This window comes from Lontra canadensis, unplaced genomic scaffold (genome assembly GCF_010015895.1).
Source record: "Lontra canadensis isolate GAN:19392208 unplaced genomic scaffold, GSC_riverotter_1.0 scaffold134, whole genome shotgun sequence".
Taxonomy (NCBI): domain Eukaryota; kingdom Metazoa; phylum Chordata; class Mammalia; order Carnivora; family Mustelidae; genus Lontra; species Lontra canadensis.
The window spans coordinates 613,921-627,691 of record NW_022631128.1 but is presented as its reverse complement, the minus strand read 5'-3'; the positions used below and the strand labels follow the sequence as shown (position 1 = coordinate 627,691).

General features: G+C 46.4%; 1 protein-coding gene across 2 annotated transcripts in view; it reads left to right on the top strand.

Moving 5' to 3' along the window:
- The window catches only part of SLC9A7 (solute carrier family 9 member A7), a 133,664-nt gene that overhangs the window by 73,693 nt on the left and 46,200 nt on the right, over positions 1-13,771 (top strand). For both annotated transcript variants that reach the window (XM_032842965.1, XM_032842966.1), the window contains exons 5-9: positions 755-867; positions 10,032-10,137; positions 10,430-10,571; positions 12,291-12,396; positions 13,680-13,768. In XM_032842965.1, coding sequence (XP_032698856.1) covers positions 755-867; positions 10,032-10,137; positions 10,430-10,571; positions 12,291-12,396; positions 13,680-13,768 — 556 coding nt within the window. The remainder of the gene's footprint in view (positions 1-754; positions 868-10,031; positions 10,138-10,429; positions 10,572-12,290; positions 12,397-13,679; positions 13,769-13,771) is intronic.

The following is a 13,771-nucleotide window of genomic DNA, read 5'->3' as shown; positions in this document are numbered from 1 at the left end:
CCTCCCCTTTTGTAAGCTCTCCTGTAGGAAATGTGCTCCGGCCAAGTGGAGATATTTAACTCAGGAGTCTATCTTGGACCATGTCACATCCTGCATGGCACGAGAAGGGCCAACGCTGGCCTGCCCCAACCCCTGCAGAGAAGGCAAGGCCGGATATGCCGACGGGTGCACTGAGATTTTACTAGGACGTTTACAACGTTTAGTTCCTTTTTCCTTTCTTTTCTTTTCTTTTTTTTTTTTTTCAATAATTCTTGGCAGAGAAGTTTGGTCGCTTGGACCTTCATGGCCTGCCCATGTTTGTTTTTCTCCCTAACTCGTCCAGCTCTCATTCCTTTCCACAGCTTTAAACACACCTCCTTACAATCCCGTCAGTTTTGTTCAAGCCGTCGAGTACACACCGTGAAGCGTGCTTTCCCTTCCCTTCCCCTCGATTACCCAGAGGCTTCAGAGGCTTTAAGGTTGTTGCTAATCGAGGGCCCTACTTGCTAGTTGGAAGTAAGCCCAGCTTTAAGAAATGGAGTGGTGTTCACATGTTTCAGCAAGAGGTCGTTAACGACGCATCATTACTTGATGCCAAAGTCTTATTTGCACGCGTTCCTGGTAAGTGTCCAAGGACAGCAGCTGCCCAAGGTTTTCCCTGATCCACCTGAGAAGTGCAGTACTGGGGGCTGCTCTGCTCGCATGTGGGCCAGTGTGCTCCGTGAGGAGGGTTTTCGTTTTCTCTTGTCACACACTCTCCCTCCCCTCCTCACAGAAATCTCATGTACGGTGTGGTGAAGCTCATGAAGCTCGTGGGGCAGCTCTCGGACAAATTCTACTACACAGACTGTCTCTTCTTTGGAGCCATTATCTCTGCCACCGACCCAGGTATTCGGCATTTTTGGCTTTGTCATCGTGACGTTCCATTATTTCAATCTTAAACCATTGAGAGCAACCACTAGCTTTGGTCACAGTAGGGAGACTGTACAGTCAGCATGGAATGGCGGCGGAAGAGATCAGGAAGTGGTCTAATGGAGTTAGATGGCTTTTTGAAGGGTGTGTGTTTCCCTTTTGTTTTTATTATTATTATTATTATTAAGATTTTACCTATTTGAGAGGAGAGACCACGTGTGTGTGCGCATGTGCATGGGCGGGGTGGGGGGGGAGAGTCAGAGAGGGAGAAGCAGACTCCCCGCTGAGCGGCAAGCTGGATGTGAGGCTCCATCCCAGGACCCTGAGATCATGACCTGAGCCAAAGGTAGAGGCTTAACCCACTGAGCCACCCAGGTGCCCCTTTATTATTTTTGTGTTGTGCTAAAAAATACATAACGAATTTTACCATCTTCATCATTCTTAAGTGTGTACAGTTCAGTAGTGTCAAGTCTGTTCACACCGTCGTGCATTCAACCTCCAGAACCTTTTCATTTTGAAAACTGGAACTTGGTATGCATTAAACAGTAACTCCCCCATTTCCACCTCCCTCCAGTCCCCAGCAAGCACCATTCTTCTTCCTGTCTCTGTGAGTGTGACTACGGTAGCTACTTTATAGAAGGTGGAACCGTACGACGCTTGTCTGTGTGTGTCTGGCATGTTTGACTCCGCATAATGTCTTCACGGTTCATCTGTGCAGTAGCACGTGTCGGGACTTCCTTCCTTTTCCAGACCCAATAATATTCTGCTGCGTGTCTGTACCACATTCTCTTTATGCATCTGTCCACAGCAGACACTTGGGTTGCTTCTGCCTGTATCTCCCTTTTGTCTTTCATTTTTGAATGTCTAATATGGCCGTAATTTTTACACTTTGACTGTCTTCTTCCTCAGTATTGTGCTTTCATCTTCGTTGAGGAAATCATATCATTTCATATCATTTTCATTTGAATAAGACCTTTTCTTAATGGGCGTGCACACCAATACCTGCAGTGACTGTACTGTCTTTTGTAAACTCCTTTTTTGCTCAGTGTTCCTGCATAACAGCACACTGTGGCCTGGTTCCAATTCATAACTCTCTGACCTTGTACTTTCCGAGTGTCAGTCGAACTATTTCTTCAAAGTGGAATCATTATATGCCTGCCCCGCTCTGCAGCTCCAGAACAAACAAACAAAAAACCTCCTTTCTCCAAGTTGGAACCTACAGTTAAATCAGTTCACATAAAGCAGTTCTAGCTAGTCTTTCCTCTGATGTCAACCACTGAGAGGACATTGTAGGCAAAGAACGTACAGAGAAAAAGATGGCACTGTCCTGGTAATGGAGGTGCAAAGGCCTTCTCACCATCGGGGTGCCCTCTAACATTCTGGACAGTAATGGTTTTAAAGATACTAAGAATCTCCCCACCACACAACTGTACCATGCCTCGTGGGGAGTCCTCTAGATCAGTGCGATGATAGACATGGTCTGTGTTCTGCGCCCAGTCTGGTATGGCAGCCAGTAGCCACATACGGCCACTGAACCCTCGAAATGAGGGGTGGTGCACCTGAAGAACTGACTTTAAAATTTATTTTGTGTTAAGTAATTTGAATTTAGATAGCTACATGTGCTAGGGCTCACAGTTGTGTGGCTCTGAAAACTGCCACTGTTCCAAAAACCATTGAACTCTTACTGCCATACTTTATTCCAAACACTAAGTAAACTGGTATAGAAGACTTGGCTGGTTGAAGCACCCTGGGTTTGGAAAAAGAGTGCCGGGAGGTAGAGTCGCAGGTGGAAGTTTGAGTCCGAGACCCTCCAGCCACTGACCAGGTGGGCCTGTGCACACCTTCTCTCCTCCGTGTCAGTTTCCTCATTCAAGAAGTAGGAATAATGATACCTATTTCCCAGGGCTATAATGAACATTAAATGAACGAACACATGTAAACCATTGACCATAGCATCTGCTAATCACGTCGGTCTCTATCCACATCTGGCTCAGGCAGAGATTTCTAAGACAGGTGTTTAGTCTCTCTGAAAATATACTACTAACTATACTCGTCTGTAACTTAAAAAAAATGTTTTTTTTTTTTAATTTATTTGAGAGAACAGGGGTAGAGGGGCAAAGGGAGAGGAAGAGAATCTTAAGCAGACTCCCCGCAGAGCAAGGAGCTCAATGTGGGGCGCGATCTTGCTACCCTGAGATCACAACCTGAGCCGAAACCAAGAGTCAGATGCTTAACCACCTGAGCCACCCAGGTGCCCCCTTGTCTGTAACTTTATCCCTAACTTCTTACACTAGTACCACCAATAAGCAAAGGGAAGTTACTGTCATATAAAGTTCACTGATGTTGTTTTCTGACCTATTAGTATTGCTTCATTTAATTGGATAGAAAGGCTTATTTTTTTTCCAGATTATCTTCTTAATTGTTTCCTTCCCTTTAATGTGTCCATGCTGTGGTAGAAATTAATGGAAGGCATCACCATGACACAGCGTTGTTATTTGGTCTGTGAAGATTGGTACAGTAAGGGTTTTATATAAATGAAAGTTCTAGAAGGTTGAAAGTTTAAGCTTATTAAACACCAGGACATTAACTTTAACTGCTTTTTAATGGAAATCTTTCTGAAATGTGGACTGTTTTTATAAATTAAAAGCCTTTTACCAACTTCCTAAAAATCTATCATTTGAAAACTTGGGCCATAAAAGAAATAAAAACTTGAGTACAGAGTTAGAAGGGGCCAAAAGACCAGATTGACTCCTTGTGTCTGCTACATCAGACCAAAATTCCGATATCGGTATACGTAGTGGTGTTGACTGATAACGAAGAAATCCGAGTCCTTGTCCCTGAGTACATCACACTGAGCTCGAGACACCAGTCTTCCGGTCTTCCTGTGGAAGGGGACATCACATGTGTGTGGTTGTGTAGGTGGCTCTGTGAACTGCAGGCATCTCTCTTGTGTGGTTTTGTGTCGGGGGGCCACATGGACTGTTATTTTAGACAGACCACAGCTTGGCAGAGGACAATGTACGTTTCCCACCCAGAGCACATCTCCAACAGCCACCAGAGAAAATGACTCGCTCCTCCTTGCTGTGCATCACAAGGAAGCGGTTCCTCTCATTTTGATTCTGTCACTTTTACGCCCCTCGACTTGCCCAGGCCTGCTCACGGGCTTGTCAGAGAGTAATTCTCTAGTTGTGTCACCGGGGCTGCTCAGTCTCTTGCTTATCCTTTGTGACTCTGTTCCAATATGCCACCTGCCTACACGCTCTGCCCTTACTCCTTCAGCTGCTCGCTCCCACCGCTCTTGAGTCAAGCCTGGTTTGTATGTAACGATACTCGCCACTCGTTACTGAGCGTTGGCAGGTGCTAAGTGCTCTTCAGTACACAGATGAAGTGCTCGGGGACAACTTCAATGCATTGAATGAGCAGATTCAGGTTCTTGAATTTTCCTTCGTCCTACATCTGCCCTCTTATTTTTTTCTCACTACTTCTCAGAAAATGCCTTTATCAGAGATCTTCAGGCAATTACCTGGCATTTCTTAGTCCCTGTCTGGCTAGAGACAGCCCTGGTGACAACTCTGTCTGATTTCAAGGGTCCCTCTGTGGGGGGAGCAGCCCCTTTACTCTCCACCTTGAGAAGCCACTCACCCAGTATCTGTCACCCCCTCCATCATCTTCCGGTTGTCCCCACCTACACTGCTCTTCTTGCTCAGGCACAGCCTGGCTCAGGAGGGGCACACGGCAGTCCCTGCATTGTTCTATGAAGGGATGGGCAGGGAGAATGAGAAATTGAAAATCAGAGCAGCCAAATTAAGACCGGGACCGTGTAATTGTTCATTGCTATGAGTATTAACTCTGTAAGCTGTAAGCAAGCCTTTCTTGTCACAAGTAAGTGAGCTAGCTGTACATCTTTGTTTTGTTTTACTATTGCTAACTGTAGAATTGCAGGAAAATGGTGTTTAATGTCAAAAGGGCTCTTGAAAATCATGGCGCTCAAGCTCCCCTGCTTCACTAAATCTTTGGACTTGGCTGTGAGCTAAGTTCTCATAGCCTGTTGGTGGCTATGTGAAATGGCTTCTGTTTTCCCCTCCAGATTAACTCACCACCCTTCACCACCCTCCTTTGGGTACCAGGAGGCTGATTTGTATGGAAGATTCCAAAGTTTCCTTTGCTGTCTGGTTTCCCATTGGATTTGTCCAGAGGGGAGCACCAGTGGGCAACTGGAAAGAGGGTGGAGATGCAGGGTCCTGTGGGCTGGTTGTGTTCCTTGATCAGGGGACACTGATCCCATCAGGGGACCCTCTCTACACGGCTCCTGGGCCCAGGCATAGTATAGGATAGTCCCTGTTTTCAGCAAAACATACTGTCTCTCTCTTGTGGTTTTTCCCATACTCTGCCCACATTTCCATAAACACTCCCTTCAATACATACTTCTCAATTTGCTCAGTTTAAGGGTCTTCTCTCTCTCCTGCCAGGTCCCTGATTGATAAAGTCCTGGGTCCCAGGTCTCCTGGGTTGCCAGCCCTGTGTTCTGTTCATTGAGATTAGCCTCCACCAGTCTTGAGTCCCCGAGTGACTGGTGTGACCAGAGGCTCCAGTACCAAGTTTGGGTGGACATGTCATATGAGCAATGGCTAAAACTTAGCTTGGGTTCAACTACTGAGATTTTGGGAGTTTCTGCAGCAGAAAGCAGCCCATCAGACAGGGCCTGTTTTCTCTTCTCTGAATTAGGGAAATGATAGTACTACCCACCTAGGGGTACGGACTAAAAGAGATTATAAAACGTTTGTCATAGTGCCTGCTTCTTGGTTAGTCCTTAGTAATAATTGTTTTTATTAGCCTTACCAATATTTCATCAACATTGGGTTAAAACATTATAATTCTTTAAGATTGTATTTATTTGAAAGAGCAAGCACGAGCAGGGGGAGGGGCAGAGGAAGAAGGAGAGAGCCAAGAAGACTCCCCGCTGAGCTAGGAGCCCAGTGAGGGGCTCGATCCTAGGACTCCTCAAGATCATGACCTGAGCCAAAGTCAGATACTTAACCAATTAGGCCACCCAGGTGCCCCAAAACAAGATAATTCTTATGTCACATAATGCTAAACTAGTAGAATAAAGGTTTTATATTAGTCCGGGTTCTTCAGAGAAACAGAATTAATAGGGTGTGGGTGTGTATGTGCGCGCGCACGTGCGTGCACGCACGTGTGTGGAGAGAGAGAGTGAGCAAGAAAGTAAGAAAAGAGATCAAGTGAATATGAAGAATTGGCCATGTGACTGTGGAGGCTGAGAAGTCCTCAGATCTGTTGTCTGAAGGCCTGAAAACTGGGAAAGCCAATGCTGTCCTTCCAGTCTGGTCCAAAGACAGGAGGAGACCATTATCCCAGCTGAAACACGGGAAGCAAGAGCAAAGTTTTCCTCACTCAGCCTTCAGCCAACTGGATGAGTCCCACCAACAACGGGGCGGGCAATCTGCTTTACTAAGTCTTCTGACTCAAATGTTAATCTTATCCAAAACCTCACAGACAAACCCAGAATCATGTTTAATCAAATATCTGAGGCCTCATTGCCTAGTCAAGTTGACCGATAAAATTCACCCCCCACAGGTTTTCTGGAAGGACCCACAGATACTGTTCATATAATAGATACTCCAGAAAATAAGAATTTTTTAGCCAAATCCCCAAAGATTTTTCCTTTTGTGTTACTTGATAAACTGTATTTAAGGATGGATAAAAGAGACTGACCTTGTGTCTTGTGTTATGAAGATGACATGTCCTCCAGGAAGTATGCCTTCTGGCGATGCCCCCCATAGTGATTCGAGCATGTGGATGTATAATTACCTGGAGCAGCCTCGTGACAGAGTCCACATCTGTCCTATCCAAGCTGTTCTTTGCTTCCTCTCAATAAATGAATGAAACTTTCTGAAAAGGAGAGAATGACGGGGACAGTGTAGTTTTAGAATATTCCTTAATCCCTAATAGAAAAGGAGGAAGCAGGACAGCAAAAATAAAAACACAGGGATACAGCTGGTTGACATAGTACATATGGGTCCCCAGATATTATCTGCTAGGGTCAGACCACCAGCAGCGGCGAGACTCGGGTCGGAACTGCAGCTGTGCAGGAGGAAACGGGGAACTTTCCCCCAAGTATTCACACTCAAAAGGAAGGGTCCCCACTCGGAGTAAAGAACTTGGTAGGTATATCAGATAGCAACAGTGAAAGCTGGGATGCACTACACAGGCTCCAATCTGTGGGTGACAGCGAGGACACTGGAGGAGGTGTGAAGCTGCTGAGGTGACCCGAGCCCTCAGGGCTCTCGAAAAATACCCAGTGAAAATCTCTCTGGAAGGATAGAGCCACTCCCTGAAAAGGAACTGCTAAGGACCACAGACCCAGCGTGACAGGGCATCAAAGGAGAAAGAAAGCTCAGACACCCATCGAGAAAGGAGACCAGAGGAAGTATTTCATGAGTATTAAGGGGGTGGCTATGCTTGGAGGCCGCATTTTCAGTATTTCAATGTAAAACCAGCAGAGGGAGCCCTAGAGCCATGAAACGAGGAAAGCTAGTCTGGGTCTTCCCCTCCCCACCTTCCTTAAAATGAGCAGCTTGAAGTGGATTGAGATCCTACTTCATGCAACCATACTGTAAGAAAAAATGAGGATAGCCCCTCTGAATAATAAAGTTGCAGATAATTAAGTAATATCAGCAAAATAGGGTACCAAAGGAGAATATTACTAATATTAATAGAAGCTAAAGGAAATTCAGGGGGTACCTGGGTGGCTCAGTTGGTTGAACATCGGACTCTTGCTTTCTGCTTCGGTCGTGATTTCAGAATCATGGGATCGAGCCCCACATCGGCTCCACATTCAGCACTGGGTCTGCTTGTCCCTCTCCCTCTGCTCTCCCCTGCCCTGGTAACTTGCTTGTGCTCTCTCACTCTCTCTCTCTCAAATAAATAAAATCTTTTTTTTTTTAAAAAAGGAAATTTGGAAAATGATACAAGTTATGAAAGCACTGTGAACATCAGGATTGGAAAATTCAGAACTGAGAGGAGTAAACAATAGGCATCGTGGATAGAGTTGACAGAAAGGAGCAGATGAGGAGCCCAGGCAGTAAACAAGATGTAAAAAAAAATTTCAAAAACTCAATTTAAAAATGGACAAAACCTAAGCAGTAGTGTCGGGGAATAACCTTGGGTAATCAAACTGTAAGGAAATGTAGGAAAACAATTACTATAAAATGAGGTTGGTGGTTACGTTTAAGTGGGAGAAGGGGCTTGAAATTAGGATGCAACATAGAGGTGGGCTTCCGGTGGGGGCTGGCAAAATTCCATTGCCTGCACTGGGTGATGGCTACAAAGAGGGGTTAGCTTGTAATAACTCACAAAGGTAAATATTCATTTGGTTTTGTTTTCTAATTGTGTCTGTTAGTAATGCCTTTGGTTGCAAATAGCGGAACAAGCTGGCTCATAGGAGCTTAAACAGAGAGCTGTCTCTTTTAGCTTACGTCCCTCAGCTGGTGCCTCGGCTCCCGCGACAGTCAGGTGTCCGGGCACCCCGTCTCTCCAGGGCACTGCCCTTGTGTTTCAGATGCACATTTGTTGCCCACTGGAGGCGAGGTGACTGTGATACATCCATCTGTCCACTCTCCTCCAGGCAAGAAGAGGTGACACTCACTGCAGGAGAAGCTGGGGAGGCGAATTTTTAGTTTTTAAAGTCCTTATGGTAGAAACGAATGAAGCAGAAGGTGGTTGGGCGCGAGAGTGGAGAGGAGCCTGCCTGCCTGCCTGCCTGCATTTCTCTGGAACAGTGGTTCTTCACCGGGGTGGGTGATTTGTGCCCCTCAGGAGACATTGGCAACGTCTGTAGACACATCTGGCTGTCCCAGTCAGCCGGGAGCGTGCGATGCTCCTGGTATCTAGTGGGTGGAGGCCAAAAGTGCTTCTGCACATCCTACAGGGCACAGGGCAGCCGCCCACAATCCAGAATCCACTGGCCCCAAATGGCCATCGTGCTGCGGTTGCGGGACTCCAGAATGCCTTCACGGGGACAGGGCGGTCCAGACTGATGTAAATCATTACATTAATAATACTAACACATTGTTTTTCTTTTTTAAAGAGATTTATTTATTTATTTTTAAGAGGGTGAGAGAGACGGTGAGGGAGAGAGCGAGTTGGGGAAGGGGCAGGGGGAGAATATCCAGGCCAACCCCCGCTGAGCGCAGAGCATCTGGACCTGAGCCGGAATCAAGTGTCAGATGCTCAACTGACTGAGGCACCCAGGCGCCCTCATTATTTGTCTTTTTACTTTCATTTTTTCACGTGTGTCTAGTGGAGTAGGGCTTTCCAGAGGCTGCATAACATGCGCTGGTGACTATCTGGTGGTCAAGTGCGGAAAGAGATAAGAGAACCATCTGTCTTCCAGTCTAGATACGGAAGAGATCTGAAAAACTCTAAAACAAATGGCTCTCTCCTCACTGATTTTTTTTTTGTTTTGGAAAATATAATTATTTTTCATCAAAAATATGTACGTTAAGGGGTGCCTGGGTGGCTGAGTTGGTTAAGCATCTGCTTTTGGCTCGGGTCATGATTCCGGGGTCCTGGGATCAAGCCCCGAGTCGGGTCCCTGCTCAGCGGGGAGCCTGCTTCTCCCTCTGTCCCTCCCCCCACTCGTGCTCACTGGCGCTCTCTCTTTTTCGCTCAGATAAATACATAAAATCTTTTTAAAAATAAGTACATTAACATACGATGGGGTCTATTCCTAGTTTTAAATGCATAAATATTTTTTAAAATATTTAAATTTTGGGTTTTGGGAATGCAGTGGTCAGTAGGAAAAGGGTTTCTGCCTTTAGAGAGATTTCACCTTACCAGTGGAGCCAAACACATTCACTGTGATTATTTCTTAAAGTTCTGTAACAGAGGTCATTTCCAAGTGTGGTGGGATTGCACTGGAGAGCGCAGGGTGATGAGGTGGTGTTCTTAGAATGGAGCCTCCTATCAGACCTCACTCAGATCAGGATGACTGTCATTTTCATTTTGTTTCATTTGTCTCCCAAACTGCCCTGTTCCACCAAAGGTAGGAATTAGCTCTATACATTTGTCACCGGTGGCTTAAGCTGCAACTCACTGATATGCTTCCTGCCCATTTTTAGTGACTGTACTGGCAATATTTAATGAATTGCACGCAGACGTGGACCTTTACGCACTTCTGTTCGGGGAAAGCGTCCTAAATGATGCTGTTGCCATTGTCCTGTCCTCGTAAGTAACAATATTACTCTGCCCCAGGGAAGAGAGCCTCCAGCTTCCGGAAGGCTCTGGGCTCAATTCAGACACTTATCTTAAAAATGTTAAAGATTGAACCAGGTGTTTTTCTCCACTGATAAAATTACGCTGCTTTGTCCACTTGGCAGTGATCCAAATGCTGATGGCAGCATGACACGAGGGCTGTGGGTTAAAGGCATACAGCAGGGGGAGTGCTGGGCAGAGTGTGGATACCATTGTGTAAGGTGGGCGTGCTCTGTTTTAATTCTCTCTTCTTTTTAAACCCCAGGTCTATTGTTGCCTACCAGCCGGCGGGGCTGAACACGCATGCCTTTGACGCTGCTGCCTTTTTTAAATCAGTGGGCATTTTTCTAGGCATATTTAGTGGCTCTTTCACCATGGGAGCTGTGACGGGCGTTGTGACTGCTCTAATATCCTTTCTGTGCTTTCCGCCCCTGCCTGGGTAGGATCGCGTGCTAGGACACTCGCAAGAGCAAGGTCTCGGTTCTTCCTCTCAGAAATGGTTTCTTTTTTTTCTTCCAGAAATGAATCTTTAATCGATGCTTCCACTGGGGTCAGGGGGTAGGGGTGGGGGCTCCTGAAATGTGTCCCTTTGGTGAAATGTGACAGTCAAGTATGTAGCTAGCTAGGCCTCTGAGAAAATGTCTGGGAGTGTGACTCTAGCCTTAGCTCCATCCCTACCCCTGCATTCTCTCCCTCCGGCAGAGCAGCTGGAGATAGGAGTTTGGGGAGGACATTGGTTTTGGAGTCGGGAGGAGAGCCAGGAGGCCGGGAGGGAGCAGGCCGGAAAGTACTGGAGCCTGGAGCTTGCCCTCAGCTGTTGTGGGTCACATGGGCTACCGTGGCTGTAACTGCCTGGGGCCGTCAGTGGCTGTTACTGCAAGGTGGCCTCCCGTAAGTGAAGGATTGTATCCTATTCACTTCAAAAACCAGCCAAGCAACAGTAAAGCAAAGCATGGGCTGAGCAGACCACCCCTCGACAGGTGTGCGGAGTACTTCGTCAAATGTTCTTTTGGTGGCATTTAGATCCCCACTGTCCAGTACGATGCCACAGGAGCCACAGCTGCCAGCCACGTCATCTCAGCCTGCAGTCAAAATCCAGATTGTCACTGAGATTTCATACGTGCAATTTCTATAATAAACCTCTGCAATGTGGCACTCGCATTTTGCTCTTGCAGCATCTCCCAACTCAGACTAGCCCCACTTCCGGTGTTCAGGAGCCCCTCGTGGCTAGCGGCTACCCTACTGGATGGCCCAGATCCATCGCTTCCTTCCCAGAGGCCCCCGTGATGCCCTGGGGACTCAGGCTGCTCTGTGAGCGCCTCAGGAAAGCCTTCCATGCTAGCCCACTGGAAGGGCAGTGTTACGAGGGGACTCTTTCTTTGTCCCCGAAAGTGACACCAGTACCCAGAGTTGTGTGTTTTATTTCTTCATTTCTCACGCATTCGTGAGGCACCGGCTGTTGGCCTCAGGTCATAGCGGCCCACAGAGGTCAGAGTCTCACTGTCCTCATCTCCCTCCCCAGGCCCTGCCTGGGGTACCACCAGTGCTGTTAGAACTCCCTGCCAGTCACCCCTCAGGCCAAGACCAAGCCCCTCAGAGCCCTGGGCATTTTAAGGAGCACAGAGAACCTATTTCCCGTTGCTTTAGAAAGCTCCATTTTTTTAAAGACTGCTTTATGGAGGTAAAATTTGCATACCATACAATTCACCCTTTTGAAGTGTACAGTTAAATGGCTTTGGGTATGTTACATTACTATCTTTTTAAATTGTGGTAAAATACGTATAACGCAATTGACCATTTGAAGCATTTTAGGTGTATAATTCAGTGGCATTAAGTACATCCACATTGTTCGTGCCACCGTCCCCACTGTTTCCAGATCTTTGTCATCATCGTAGACAGAAACAATACCCCCCTCTCTCCTCTTTCCCAGCCCTTGATAACCTCTTTTCTACCGGAAAACTTACTTTTTCTTGCTTTAAAAACCGAGCAGCAGCTTTGGGGCCCCCAAAAGAAGAGTTGTAGGGAAAGGATAGCCCTTAGGGAAGGGGGTTCTGGGCTTACCAGGTGTGGTTCTTGGTGGCCCCCATATCTTGTTCCCGGAGCCAAATTCCTTGACAGAGGCCCACGTGACCAAGTTTACCAAGCTGCACTGCTTCCCCCTCCTGGAGACGGCACTCTTCTTTTTGATGTCCTGGAGCACCTTCCTTTTGGCGGAAGCCTGTGGCTTCACAGGTGGGTTTTCACTACCCGTGGGCTACCCTTCCCCTCCTGGCAGCCAGGGCTGTGCAAACTGGAGGGGAACTCGCGGAGCCGCCCGGTGGAGTTCATTCAGCGCTCCCATAGCGTCTGCATGGAGGGTTGCTGAGCGAGGCTGGTGTTCTGCCTGAGGAATAGTTTTGTTTCCCAGAGCTACACATTTTTAAAGGATGAAATTTATTGCTTCAAGCTCAGCTGTCTCTGACTACTGGTTCCAGTTGCAAGCAGATGTTTAGCTGCAGAGGTTAATGAACATATTAACCTCTTCGCTGTTATCATCCCTTAGATTGCTGCTTCTTTCACAAACAGTAACAAGCAACAGACAAAATCTGTATCCTTGTAAGGGTAACTTTGTATCTACTCTGATGAATGTGAACACAGTTCATCCTTGTTTTGGCTCTGGTTTATTTAATCATTATTTTTCAATACTATGTGTTTATGATGCCAGTTTCATGTATTAGTATAAGTAACCTTGTGGTTGTAGTTCTTCCCATTCTCTCATAAAAAAAAAAAAATCACTGAATTTTTCCACTAGAACACTCAAGTACAATTGCTATACATAATCCAGGTAGTTGGGAAGCCCTTTTAATTCTCTTTTCAAAATAATGCAACATGTCTTTATAGGCAGCCTTATAATATACCCCACTTCTTTAAACTTTGGCAATTATCTGTAAAGGTCAAGGCATGGTCCAGATGCATCAGTTGTCTTGCACAACAAAATGGTTACCATTAATCCTAAAGCAAGGTAACCACGCCTTGGAAAAAAAATGGCACAGTACTCCGGATCTACTTTGTCTGAAACCCTAGACCATGCACAAACAGAAAGCATTTGCTTGCAATTAAATTCACTGCTTCTAAGAACAGAGCAGAACATGACAAAAGGATACGATGGGTCCCATGGATATGAGGCGCCCCACAGCCTCTTGGAAAGAGTGAATGCTAAATGCCAAATTCAGTGGGAGTTTAGAGGAGAGAGAATGCCCTTAAAACTGGAGCAAGGAGGGAATTCAGGCCCCTTGGCTTTGAAGGAAGACAGTCAGAAGAAGGGAAGGTTGGTATGAGTGGTGGGGGCAGACTATAGGAAAACTTCCCAAACTATTCCAAACTTTCAGTAATAGGAAACTTTCCAAACTGTTCAGGAAGCTGGATATATTGGGCTTGCCCACCTGAAGTTTTTGTTTCAGTGGGGATTTTTTTCCTGCTCCATATTTTTTCCCATTGATTTTTTTTTCTTTCTTTTTTAAAAAATCTCTCACCAGGCGTTGTAGCTGTCCTTTTCTGCGGAATCACGCAGGCTCATTACACCTACAACAACCTGTCGGTGGAGTCACGAAGTCGAACGAAGCAGGTG